Raw genomic sequence first — 14,350 nt, 5'->3', positions numbered from 1 at the left:
CGTATCCCTGTAGTTGATCCCGAAGCATCTCGAAAGATTCCCCCGTTGATTCTTCTCACTTGGAGCAAAAACGTTGACCATCAGTATTGTGTCGCCCCTGAGATTAATTTGAACAGCCATCCAGTGAGATGTCCAGTCGTCCTCTTGCCACAAATCCATTGTAGTAACTGAGGAGTACGGGTTTAAGAGCCTTGCCACTCCACCTCGCGGAATTTATGATTCCGAACACTTTCGTGCGGCCGGGCGTATTCATTAATCCTCAGGTCTTGCTGTATAATTTATCCATGGCGGCAGACTCTCCAATCGCAACCCGGGTTTCTTAAAGAAGAACGAGAACAATGGCTTTATAACCCTCTCGCTGCCGGAAATGGCCGAATCAGTCGGCGCATCGTTCCGGATGCTCGAGAAATCCTGCAACATTTTGCGATTGTAGACAGATGCTGTTACCGCGAGGCTCCCACGGGTCCGGTGATAGCAGTCGTCGATGGCACCAGGGTATATCTCGTGACGAGACACCCTCTATCCCAGCCGAGGTGCCCTCAGTACTGAGGTCCCAGCATTTGACCATCACATGCGATGAGGTCAATCGTCGGGTGCCAGTTGGATGGTTTGCTGGAGACTGCCGCGCGCACCTCTTTAAGCTAGTGACACAGCGCAGCCTTGGTCTCTAAGATAACTACCTTTGCCTCGTCCTCGACGGGTGCGAGCTTGAGAAGCATCACACACAGCACACTAGGGACTCCCCAATGATCCAAGTCATCAAGCGGTTCGCCGACAGTCGGACACAATAACTCTGGCTGTAGTTTACTGAGAGCGCCGCCACCGGTGAATGTTGTCGACCGTTTTCCATCGCATTTGTTCAGCTTGTCCATTAGCCGTTGCAGCCCACCCCGTGCACATTGCTCGAATTTTTGCATCCGCGTGAGTAGTGTGTCGACGGATCACCGCCCATTGGGTTTCGCTGTAAATGGCATAGCTAAAAGCTCGCAGGGTATCTCCCTGCATTGAGGCAAGATAAGCAACCGGGTTCGATTTACCACTGACCAGTGTTGCGAGGTCCAACGCGCATGCGTTGACCCACGCCGTTTGACCCTTGGAGTCAACTGAGACGACAGTGCAGCCACTGCTTTTTGCTGAATGACCCATGCCCGAATTGCAGTTGTGTTTGCAGCAATTTGTTTCGTACGCTTCGGAACGGCTGCAGCTGCTACCGCAGCAGACGCAGTCTCCGGAATCTTCGCGCGTAGTGTCTGTTCGTGAGCATCAAGAGTGCGTAAGTGATCCATCGGAGTTCGTACCAGCATCTGTTTTTTTTGGGCAGCCCGGCAGGGGATATGACGTGACTGCGGAGCATACGGACCTTGCGTTGGGTCGGTTAGTCGGCCTGCCGAGGCCTTGAGCTCTTCTTCGATTGTCTTAGCCAGCTCCTCAGGGATGGGAACACTAGCGGCGCAGGGTGGTGCAGTTACCGATCCTCCATCCAGATCACCTATAGACATAGTGTTTCCAAAGGTAACCGTGCTTTCCGCCATAGTAACATCGAAATCTCGAGAGGATTGCCCGTGTGTGATCGGTGTGCGCGGAGGAGGCATCTCCACCCGAATTTGATTGGGAGGACCTACCTCAGCCGGCTCCGGTGCCGGAGGCAGCGCGGGGGCAGCAGGAGGTATGTCACGTTTTTGGCGAACATGAGAAGACATCAAGCGCGCAAAGGTCGCGCGACTCATCTCCCTGTTCTTTTACGCCATCTCAGCAGGTGATGACATGGAGCAAGCGGATGATGAACGGGCTATAGCGCATTTTGATGCGATGGCACATACTTATTTTTACACATTGCCAGGCGGTGAATTGGCCAGCTCCCGTCTCGATCGTTAGTAATGCCAGTGATATACTTTCGGACTGGATTCGAGACGTCGAATTTTTGGTTCCTGGTCCTGCAGCTGATCACAATGGCATAAGTGCCAGGATTGGGGTGCCGCGTCACATAGTGCGCGCCCAAAAGCCAGCGCGCGTGGATCCGGTTCCTGGATGCGCACAAGCGGCCACGATTAGCAAAATTATTGCTGCCATTGAACTGGCCCAGCGGCAAGTGGACGATACAGCTTCGGTATATACGTCAGACTGTCTCACGGCCCGACGACTTGCAGATTAGTAGGACACTTGAAAGATCAGTCTTCTTAAGATTCTGCTGGCAACAATCAAGCAGGCGCGTCAAGGTTTGATGAAAAGTTATAGGCAGTGGCTGCGTCGGGGATAGCTTCGGCTTGGAGCAGCTCTCTTGGATCTGAGGCTTCTCAGGTCCGTGGATAACAAAGACGAGATCACTCTAGCCCCATCGATTTACCGGTGGACCTTCGTAGAAAAAGTATTGGAGTGTCGGCGACTATGGCAGAGGACCAAGAAGAAGTGACTGCTTGTTCAGCACACCTTCTTTCGAGAGACATTACGTCGCTTCTACGCCCGGGTGTCAGTAAATATCAGGACAACACTATCGGGTTCCTGGGTGGCAAAGCTCAGCTTGGGTCAAATCGGTAACAGGAATTGGCTGATGAAATACCAAATGGCTGGGGACAGATTATGAATCACTATTTTGCATGTCCCGAGGAAGCAGCCGCGTTTCTGGACAGAGCAGCCCCGTTGGACCAAGTTGCTGATTTTATTGTAACATCTTCAATTTCTACAAAAGATATAAGTGCGGCCTTGAGAGACTTACACGCGAGAAGCTGCGGGGCCGGACGAACTCAATGACACCTTTTACCGAGACTACGCAGCCGAGCTCGCACCTATTTTAGCAGCACTGTATACCCGGTGGCTGGAGTGTACCGTGCTGCCGGCGTCTTTTGGAGAAGCAAACATCCAGTGCCTATGGAAAATTGCGGCGTCTGCCTTGCCACAAGATCATAGTCCGATCGCGGTACTTGAAAGCGATTACAAGTTATTTACCAAGACGCTGTCGTTTCGAGTGTGGCCTCTGCTGTCGCAAATCGTCTCGCCAGCCCAAGTTGGATTCATCCCGCAGCGTACGATCCACACAGCGCTGGATATATTTAAGGCGGTACGCAAAGCAGCAAGGGCAGACAGTGATCTTCCCGGAGCCATTGTTTTGCTTCTCAACTTTGCAAAAGCTTACGACACGCTGCAACGTCCTTATCTACTTTCCGCATTGATGTGGCTTGGATTTTAGTCTCGGTTTGTTTCGATAGTAAAGTCATTACATCGCGGCACAACGTGTCGATTTATTGTGAATGTATACCGATCTCGTCGACAAGAATTCAACTGTGGGATTCGGCAAGGGTACCTACTTGCGCCACTTCTCTTTATCCTCGCCCTCGATAGTGTTTATCGCGTGGTCCAAGAGAGAACGGACATTCGTGGGGTGCCATTTAAATCTGGCGAGCGGATCGCAGAATCCAAACTTTCGGGATACGCTGATGACACGGCCGTCTACCTGCGCGATCGAGCTACATTTACGCAGGTTGAAACAATTTTTGATGATTTTGCTAGCGTCTCCGGCCTGCTTATAAACCGCTCAAAGTCAATGAACATTGCTCTGGACCCTCGCGGGTCAGCAATGCCTCTGATCACTTGTGGTTTAACACTCCTAATTTTAAGCGAATCTTGCCGATATTTCGGTGTAATGATGGGCTGGCAGGAGGTGGTGGCGGAAAATTGGAATAAATGCTTATGATCTCTTTGGAGCCGGCTTGTGCTAGACAGGGAGAAGACCCACACGATGGAACAATGAGATCGCCTTGCTAGCGCCATAGCGGTGTCCAAAATACTTTTCCTAGCTCGGCACTGCTGGCCTCCTGCTGCCATGGTCACCTGGTTGACGAATTTGGTTAAGGACTTTGTTTGAGGTGTCCGGATGGTAAGCGGTGTAGACCTTGGGTCCCTTCCGAGATGGCTTCACTCCCGATAGAACAGGGCGGCCTTGCGGTGCCATGCATTCCAACGAAATTGATGACTATGGCTGCTACAGCAGTTGGTCAATGGGCAGCTACATCATCTTCACGAGACTTACTGATTAGAGACTGCTTATGGGGATCTGCAGCGTCTGATCCACCATACATCATGCCTTGTTGGAGTGCAGACAAGCACCCAAGAAATCGAGCGACTCTATGGCACCGTTTCGGAAATTGTTGGCCTTTCGACGGCTCAGCATGCGCGCCAAGGTGAAGTCAAGGAAGTCTGTCGAAGGGCCGTCGCATATACTTCGAAAGCCGAGGTCGACTATAACACCGACGGAAGTGTTACTATTGATGTTCGGCGGGTCATTGATAACAACTTCCGCATAAGAATGAGGGCTGAAGTAGCGTCTTCGGGGAGCTTCGACCACAGGTGGATTGAACACGCCACGTTGACGGATACGTCATGGCTCCAGGACCGCAGAGGTACAACCTATGATTTGAACGGTGCTGATTTTTGCACTAGGCACGAATTACCTGCATGACATAATGTCTTGGACGGTAAGCCAAAGTGAAACCATGCGGTTCATGGCACAGCTCGACATGGCAACCCAATCAATGGCAAAGAGATGGCACTTTGGTTCATTCTGCCTCGATCTTCTCTACAACTTTCCAGCACTCGTATATCGAGCAATTGAACCGGGTTGCTTACTTGCGTAATCTACCAAGATTCATCGGTATCATGACTGGACAATGAGTCAGTGATGTCCCTGCACTGTTTAGTGTTAGTTCCTGGCGCATACGAACGTCACCAGAGTGATCATTTCCCACAGAGTCATCTGATGATAACTGCTCACCAAAGAGGACAAGTCGAACAACCTCATCATCACCCCTCCAGTCGTCACACTAGAACTTAAAGGTTTCGGACTCGGCCCCGGGTGATTCGGCGGCCTTCACAGTAAATACTGAGTCGGGAGATACCGGTGACTTGGCCCAGTCACCTGCAATATCAACAACAGATGACATATTGAAGTCATATCCAATGCAAATAGGATGTAGCTTTTCCCCCGCAAGAGACGCATTAGCGTCTACTGAAAAATCTGCATTACTAACATCTGCACTGATCGGCGCAGCTGCCAGCTTTGCGGCCTCACTGGCCAAACGAACAGACTTGTTTTTCGCCATGTTGGTTTCTGTTAAAATCAACCGATACAAAAAAATTTGGTATTCTGATCAAAAGCCAATCATGAAAAATCCAGAGAGAAACAAAATAATCTTTCCTGTCACCCTACATCAGTAACTGTAGCAACTGTTGGTTAAGGAGAGTGATGTAACGGGGTGTCGCGTTACATAGGTACTATTCATTAAAAGAAATATAATACGTATTATTCCTTCAGGGGGAACAATAAATATTATTTCCTTTGAGAGGAAATAAAGAAGTACAAAATTATTATCTTTATCAACTTTAGCTTAAATAGTTCCAATATTAAGAAATATGGTAATATTGATGCAACAAAAGATTCCCTCTATTGATTGGTTGACTTAGCTCTAATCTACCCTGCCAATCGTTATAAGACATATTGTGCGGTGTGCGAGGGGGCGTCATTTTTAGTAAGTTATAGACTAATTTCAATAGTAGATATTAAGTCGTTCGGTAGATGAATTGATATATTGGTACAGTTTTTTTTCTCTATTCTAAAGCCTTACTCTAGACCTATGAAGCTAAAGACCCTTGGCTTCACAAGAGACCCTTCTCTGTATCTTTGTATACGTGAAGCTTGGAGGCGCCTCACCTTCACTGTAATCAGTGTAAGATTAACTAGTACTGATTAGTAATCGTTAAAGGTGCCCCGTAATAATTTTTCCCTATAGTAGCCTTCTTAGCTCAGAAACTAAGAACTTCTATCTGCACGTCGTCTACGTGAAGTACTCGGAGACACCACACCTTCACTGTTATCAGTAGGACTAAAGAATTACTAGCAAAAATGGCTCATAACACCTGGAAACGTTTTGTAGCTCCGTTTAACGGCCAACCCTTGTCGGATAAGCAAGATAAGGGCTAATACTCTCTCATGAAGGCTTCCACGCTACGCATGAGAGTTTTGCACACTAAAGTGACCTCGAATTGAAAGCAGTCAGTCGTATGAGCTCTATTATAGATGTGCAGACCTTAAGCGCCCCTTGTTTTTTTTACAATGACGAGTTAAATGCAGCTATAGCCGTGTTCTTACTACTTGAACTAGACGGAGTACAGAAAAGAGTCAAATTTCCTCCCCAGCAAAGTTTACAACAGGCAGAGGTGTTAAGTCAACAGATTGCTCAACAGTCAAAACTGTTGAGACTTTAGCATTTACATGCTGCTAGAGGGCCGACGCATTCGCGTCGACCTGAAATTTTTACGTTATAAATCTTTAAGTTTGCGGCAGTTGTTGAATTAGTGGATGGCATTGAAGCTTGCTGCATCGATAACGATGCGACGAAAGTGGAGTTTGGCATGTCCAACGTTGACAGGCGTGCCGAATCTTGAGCGTATTGCTCAAACTTTACGATTCATGTGTGTTTGGGTCGTATGGGATCGTTAAGACCCGGCTTAGGCATATATTTGAGCCGCCAGGTGCCCAAAAGCTTAAATATTTGGAGCAGAGTAAGCGTGACCTTCACACTTATGCCCAACATACACGATACCTGGTGAGTTGAATTGTAAGTCATTCGATTGGTGAAAAACACAGGTAACTGTGTTCATCGATAGATCCCCTAAATACCTACCGGTTACGTTAAGAGCTAAAGACGCTAAAACAAGCAGTTTTTATAGCGGAACTGGAGGACTACCGCCTGAAATGGCTTTGCCATCTCAAAATGTTTTCGTGTTTTGAGACGACAAGTAGCTAAGTGTTTAGAACTCATTATCCACTCGTATCTAAAGAGCTAGAAACCTCGCTCTTCGAGTTACAAACGATTGCGAAAATGCAGGTTGCTACTAGCACACAAACATTGTGTGTGACTTTCCTGATGCTGAGGTTGCTCGCATCACTTAGCAGCTATTTTAGCAAATAAGTTGCAACTAAAGTTACTAACTGATTTTGTGTGGCGTCAAACATTTTCATTCAAAGCCAATCGTGCGGTAAGATTCTGACGGCTGTGCACAAGTACAGACAGCGTAAAAGGTCTATCATTGTGATATGGAACTAGTCACCGACGGCTGTGCAAAAGCACAGGTAGCGTGGAAATATCTTCGCAGCACATCGGCACTGAATACAATAGACAATATCGAGTCAGTAGGTGTATGCCTGCAGGCTCAGGAAGAGGCATTTGTTTCGTGCGGAGATTCTTCGCTGGCGCGATGGATCGACGTATTTAGCATGAGGTTGATGACTTTATCCTATTGTCCACGTTAAATCTACCTGAACATGTAGTGACGAATGTGGGCAATAATAAATTACTGTACAAGCATATCGACTAAATTCGTGTATCACACCATCGAGGCAACGCATACACGATCTAGCTGCCTCGTACGTGACTTCTCTTGTATAAAGAGAAGTTCACAGTGCTAGGTATGGAAAGTCCGTATGACCTCATTCAGATATTATTGTAATATTATTTTGGTTTAAAATATCAATTACTTGCAGAAACGCACGCATACTACATTTTACGTTGGATATCTCCGCCGATACTATCAGCGCTGGCCTTTTCGGGGTAGCATTTGGCCCCCACATCGGCGGGAAACCAATGTTCATGACTGAGACGTTTCACTTTTTCCTCCAAGCATGCAGTTTCTTGACGAACTGCCTCTTCCTCGTTGCGAAGGTTTTGTAGCACCCGCTCGCTCCTAAATTGGGCGAACGCATGTTCCGCTCAGTCATTCATCCGATCTATGCAAGGACTTTTACTGTCGACATCAAGTCGTGACGACGGTGGACGTCCTTCCGTAAGCCGCGGAGGACGCGATTGTGATAATGACGACTAACAGGCGAAACGTCGGATCTCCTTCATAATAATTCGACGGAGTCGAAAAGTGAGAAGTACTTTTTCGTGAAGCGCTCTTGAAATGCTGCGAAAGAGGGGAGGATTTGAACGGACTATCTCGTCCGCTGGCTAGAGTTTGCATCCTCGCATGATTTTTGGGAACCTCGGTCTCAACTGAAAATAGAGATTTCAGGTCTCGTCAATAGGCACAATGAGACTAGACCTTTGGTCAAGAGTGACCGTCGAAAAAAGACCGCTCTACGCGTTCATCAGGGGATTGTAAATTATCTATTTGTTCGCGCATTAAATAGGAGAGACACGCTCTCCAATGGGCGCCCTTAAAAGACGAAACTTCAAGGAGTGAAGCCTACCTAGGCGCAGAAATTGCGTTCTTGACGGAGCAGGTACATGGCAATCCTCAGAAGAGGTATGGTTACGCTGCTTCTCACGTAAAATAGTATAGCTTATAGCGGCACTGACTAAAAATCTCTTCTCAACCCAGTCTTGCAGTAACCAGTTGGCTTAGTGATGCTTCGCGGCCTACACTTATACATTCTGTGAAAAGAATTTCAAGCTTGAAACAAAGGATTTAAATTCATGGCACGCTTGCCGCAGTACCATCGATGTAAGAAAGCATCGATAAATGGTTTGCACTCGATTTCAGCAGGGTTGTGAAGCCTTTGATGAGTCGAACAACGGAATATTGTAGCGATCGTTAGTCATTCCACACCAACAAGATAAGTTGCTCTTCTCACAGTGACATCACCAACTTTTTCACCATATTACGAGGCACCAGACGATTACCTCATTAAAATGGGTCGGGCAAACCGAACATCTTACAAAGTAATTCCCTATTCGATTCGCAATAACCCATTATCGGCCCCGGGCGATCCGGGGGCCTTCACAGATGTTTTGAGTCGGATTCGAGAGTGTCCGATTCGTAAATTTACTGCAATTAGGGTTGCAGGTGAGTTGTCGCCCACATTAAATGCCTGAGCGCCTGCTAAATTTGTTGCATAATTAGCCACACTTAATCGTGCAGCTGCTAGCTTTGCAACTTTTGGGATGCATCGCATGGGCTTGTTAACCGTGCGATGAATAAGTTGAATTCTGAGGAACACAGACAATTCTCTCTTAAGTATGACTTAATAGTATGCATCAGGGGGTGATGTAGCGGAATGTCCGGTAACATAAATATTATTACCCACAAGAGTAATAATAAAGATAAATAAAAATCATTATCGTAATTATTAAAGTGTCAATAAAATCTCATACGGTAATTTTGTTGTGATCGTCTGACAGTTCTGTTCATTGGTTGGTTAAAGTCTTTAAATTAACCTCGCCAATCGCTGGTTGACGCGGAAATGGACGGTGAGCAATGAATGAATCAATACGTAGGGAACTTAAACATTTTGAATACAGTTTTACTTAATCCCTTTACTAAGTCTTCCTTAGTATTGACTTTCAAATGCTTAGCACGCCTAGCAACTTGAAATCTATCTCTGCAAGTCATGTACGTATTCGGAGGCTTCACTGTTAATAGCGTACGGTAGCTAGAACTAATGTAGTACTAGTAAAAGGTGCGCCGAAAACAAAACATGCAAACAGTATATCATTTCCTTTAGAGGTCGAATCTACCGCATGAAAGTTTTCATGCTGTCTAGGCTTGATTTAAGTTGGCGGGCACGTCGTAATGCGGCCACGCTCTACTTAGACACACCCTAGCACAGCGAGGAAGCAATTAAACCAGCTTCTCTTGCGTTCAGTGAGGTAGTTGTGGTGGGCGCGTTAGCGACTTCACCCAACGCACTAAGTACTTTAGTAAAGTGTGGCCACGGAAGCAAAAATTTGGCTCTTCGTGCGCACTTACTAAGTATAAAGTAGTTTTCAGACTGATATCAGTCTTTATATAAAACGCATTAAATATAAATACCTATTTTACCATTCAAAACGTCATGTCTATAGATAACTTTAAGAAACAGCTTGGCTGTACCTTCACCATCAATGGTATCTGGCACAGCCGCTAAGTAAATCATTTTTGCTCAATTGGTAACCAAAGACCAGGATGCCCGTGTTGCCTACCACGACGAGAGAAACTTCAATCATCAGATCGAACTGTTAGTCACAGCTGGGTTGACCGCAACGGGACTCGAACCTTGGCCTCATTTTAGCCATCTAATCACCAAAGTCGTTGCTGAAGTGAGACCTTAAGAGTCTCAAATTTCAAGGTAGCAACAGGTGCATACATTTTTAAACCCACTTCTAACACTTAATTTGTATTGGGAGCATATCTTTCTCGATACCTCGCGTATCGGATGACGCTAGCCGTCATCCCTTCTAATGTGAATGTACCAATGTGCATCACATACACAAGGTTGGTCACAAATGTGAACCACACCCGAGTGGTGGGTCTAATTACTTTATTTAATTAATTGACCATCCCCTTAAGTACACCAAGTGTACTTCACGGGGACTGTGTAACATTAGAGCAACTTAGCCTGTTACATCATCCCTCCTTAAAGAACGGATTTACATCATTAAATTCGTCAAAGAGGAGCGAGGAACTACGAGCAGCTTTACGCGCCGCTAGTTCTCTCAATCACTTAAGCGACCTGTGTTTTCATACACGGCGGCAAAGATGCCACCTGAAATGGACAGTGTTGGTGGGTCGTCTGCAAAGACGCCCACTCAACCTCGCACTTAGCGCACGTAGAGGGACATAGTTATGTCAGTATGACGATGGCCCATGAGGGTATCATCTCAAAGACAGAAACTTGCCCTAGTGACCCTGTCAGTTTAGCAGTGGTCAATACAACTACGCCTAATGACCGACATCTCCGCAGCCTGATGCCAAAAGCGTGAGCGAGACTCAACGTTTTGTGAATGATCGATTAGCTATCACACGTAAAGTTCATGACGCAAGCGCACAGGACAAGCAAAAAGAATACGCGGACCAAAATGGTCGCAAAAATAATAAACGCTTTAGAGTTGGTAAAAAAGTACTAGTTGTACTGCTACACTACCTAAGAATGCAGTTTATGTACTACCTGGAGAGACTCCGAAGTTGTTGCCGCGTTTCAATCGGCCCATTACAGTAATCGAAGAGGTTGGAAACCTAAATTATAGGCTTACCCTTCCCCGTAAATGAAGACGCACCCCGTATTTTACGTGGGTTGTCTGAAACGGTATGTAGACCCAGATGAGGTCACATATCCTCATCCGTCAACGGAGACCGATGGTAACGCCGACTGTGAGTCAAGCGTCGTTCGGGTGAGGGATACGATGAAGGCGAAAAATTATCGGACCGACTCCTCCCACCACGAACAGACCTCGGAGAGCGAGGGACATCACGCGAGTAACTCGGATCCCTCAGCATTATCCTCTTAAAGAGGTCCAAGCGTGTCTTCAGGCGCTCATAACCCTGACGAGCCTTCGCTCGGACATCAACGAGATCGGAGGTCATCGTGAGGCTTGACCCTCGAGATCCGCAATACGTCGTTCAGCAGCGCTAAACGCCTGTGACTGAACGGACGAAGGTAAGGCAGCCGCGAATAGGTGGGCGAGATCGCCACTCTTATCGGGCGCCGCCTGCACTAATGAATGCAGGAGCCAATCAAAGCTTCCTCGTTGGAAGGTTGCTTGCCCACCGCTCCGGGAGGCAAGGGTATCAGATCCTCGTCCAATGGAAAGGTAACCCGAAGAGTTTTGACTCTTGGATACCGATCGATACCCTACGTATTGATGTGCCCGGCTTGATGGCTACCCATGAAAAGGAGCACCAGCTGAGGCCACTTTGCTAGTCTCAAATGGACTAGCAGAAGTAGCATTGTGAGAAGAAATAGGGGTACAGTACCGCCCATGATTTCTTTCACGCGAAATCAATTCAGCGACCGCTGTTTCATCGCATCGGAACGCGGATGAATACGGCGCAGGAATCTCGCCTCGTATTGGTCGGGCGTTTCATTCGAATGCAACACGACCGGGATCGGAAAAATACGCCCAAGCGATTTTCTTTGAGCTCTCCATAATTGAAAGACGCCCTAAAAATTATATGCGTGTACAAGAGCGCGCTCTAGGAGCGACGTTCTTGGCCCGTTTAAACGAGGCCATTTAGATGGAGGGGGCATCAGTGATATGCCACCCGTCACATAGCCACGTTCAAAACGACTGGCTTGTGACACCGACTGAGCACGTTCACGTGTCGTCGGCGGAGCTTTAGGCTCCGAATCCTCTATGTCAGAACCATTATGGATTATGGTCTGAGCATAAGGCGTTGTGGTTATACCCAACGGAGAAGCGGCTGCGCCTTTATGGGCAGCGCTCTCATTACCTGTCGCTGCGCTTTCCAGCGCAGACGACGAGACAGCATTCGTAAATGCTGCTGTCTCCATGTTGTGAGCCATGAGAGAAGTTTGGATGGGCAATAATGCGCCATCATCCTTCCTCATGAGCTCGTTGTCCGCATCACTACTATGAGGTGACGGCAACGGTGTCGACTCATTGTAGTCGACAATGAGCGACGGATCAACATCCTCACTGTTAAAGTGGGATGGATCCTTTAGCCCTGTTAACGCGACAGCCGCAGTGGCTGTCTGCGTTCCGACTAAGGCATTNGAGCGATCACACGATTTCGAGGTTCGACATATCAGCCAGACATGCCAACAGACGGACACCTGTTTGCGCGGGTGAGGTCCGCTTTGACGGAATCTCTCTTCTGCATAGACGAAATGGTGCTGCAACAGCTGCCCAGCGACCGATGCCCAGGAGTGATATACCTGCCATTTTTTGACGGAGGATCTAGAGGTAATCCGGGACCAGGCGGAGCTTGATCCGTCATTTTCCAACTCAACATTCATACGCACGCCGCTTGCGTTCTGTGGATTTCGAGCATGGCGCACAGTGCTGCCGACACCACAAGCAAGGCGTTTGAATACAGGAGGCTCGTGCATGGTCTACGACACGCGAAGTCTTCCGTATACGCCCAATTGCATGTCGTCGGGGATAGTGCAATGGTGCTATCACAGCTTCGGACCCATCATACCCCGCGAAAGGCCAGCTTGAAGCCGCCATTTCTAAGGCGCGGGCCATGACGTACGGATTCCGGTCTCCAGCTGGGGACATCACTATCGCACCTACAACAAAATGGCGGGTCGACTAGCGAATATCGCAATGGACACAACGTACTCTATATAAGTATATGCTTCTGACAAGTCCAGCGCTGTTTTGAAAGCTACGGCCTTTCTTGACGACGATGTCAACCACTGGCTGGAGGCATCACACGCAGAACTACAAGACTTACAGGGCCCCGCGATGACTCCGAGTGATCAAATTATCTCAGGAAGAGACTCAGCGCGCAGGCGCTCGGCTATCCGAGGATTAGTACTACCTATCATATAAAGTAAAAGTCGCTCTGGTAGCACGGTTGCCAGGCGGCAGGATATAATGGGTCGCAAGCGTACCTAAATATGCCTCACCTTCTCACTCACTAGTTATGGCAGTCCAGGCACATTCCTATTGACGAAGCAAAGTGCTGAAACCAGTGTGCATCAATTCACAACGAGATTTCGATGATTAAGCTATATTTTTATTGCTGAACTACAGCGACTTGAAGTCTTTTTACTGACAAGCAGGGCTTTCAATGCTGGTCTTAATCACCTAACGACCCATAAATTAAGAACGGACGAGCAGCACCAGATTGGAAAATGAATTTATGCTGATCTGTATGATAGGAGCAGAATTAATGCCAAAATTATCAAATTACAAGTATCATGTTAGTACTTGTAATTTGGTAATAGCTGGAACTTTGAAAGGATTTTCTGAGGTAGGGATAAAAAGTACTCAAGAATTAACAAATATTTTTATTTTCGTCTAAAGACTCACGTGAACCTAGCCGCTCAAGCGCAACTCATGTTTTATAAAAGAAAAAAACAGCGTTGAGATTGCTGGCACACATATATCATTACGTGTAGTTACAGATCTGGCAAGAAGAACAGAATAGATTCAATACATCCATTCTGTCATTGCCGGCGCGCTTTCTTTGAGGATCTTCTGTAATATTTATCTAGATGGCACAATCAACAAAATCAAAGACTTGGCCATATCAACGTTGGAATTTACGAAAATGGTGTAATTTCAAAATACAATGTGGAAGAAATTGAAGGACTTGATAAAAGAGCGTCACTTGATAAAACAATTAGCATTGATATAGAAATTATTTAAAGTAGGATGATCTGACGCTAGGAATGTAGCGGAGCTACCTCGCTCGTAAAATCAGAGGAAGACTCTTAACTCAGAGAATTTCTTAGCTGTATAGGAATAATGGGTTTTACAACTCAGGGAGTCGTACCAGCTTAAAAAGCTCAACGAATCTTAGCTCAAGGGATTTAGTGGATCGTAGAACCAAGTGGCAACTAGTGCCCGAGAGTATATACTTTAGAAAGGCTTCTATCTCTTACAGATCAATGCACAAGCCTTAGGAA

The 14,350-nt window shown here is 46.9% G+C and overlaps 3 protein-coding genes across 3 annotated transcripts; 2 read left to right on the top strand and 1 right to left on the bottom strand.

Moving 5' to 3' along the window:
- Positions 1-641: 641 nt before the first annotated feature.
- Positions 642-872, bottom strand: CCR75_007912 (uncharacterized protein; the record flags this gene model as incomplete). Its single annotated transcript, XM_067965968.1, has 1 exon — positions 642-872. The coding sequence occupies one exon, from the start codon at positions 870-872 to the stop codon at positions 642-644; it is 231 nt and encodes a 76-aa protein (XP_067820765.1).
- Positions 873-1,144: 272 nt separating this feature from the next.
- On the top strand, positions 1,145-1,399 carry CCR75_007913 (uncharacterized protein; the record flags this gene model as incomplete). Its single annotated transcript, XM_067965969.1, has 1 exon — positions 1,145-1,399. One exon carries the CDS (start codon positions 1,145-1,147, stop codon positions 1,397-1,399), a length of 255 nt encoding a protein of 84 aa, XP_067820766.1.
- Positions 1,400-1,804: 405 nt separating this feature from the next.
- CCR75_007914 (uncharacterized protein) lies at positions 1,805-2,152 on the top strand (the record flags this gene model as incomplete). Its single annotated transcript, XM_067965970.1, has 1 exon — positions 1,805-2,152. The coding sequence occupies one exon, from the start codon at positions 1,805-1,807 to the stop codon at positions 2,150-2,152; it is 348 nt and encodes a 115-aa protein (XP_067820764.1).
- Positions 2,153-14,350: the final 12,198 nt, after the last annotated feature.

The sequence above is a fragment of the Bremia lactucae genome, linkage group LG12, assembly GCF_004359215.1.
Source record: "Bremia lactucae strain SF5 linkage group LG12, whole genome shotgun sequence".
Lineage (NCBI taxonomy): Eukaryota > Oomycota > Peronosporomycetes > Peronosporales > Peronosporaceae > Bremia > Bremia lactucae.
This window is presented reverse-complemented; position numbering and strand designations above follow the sequence as displayed.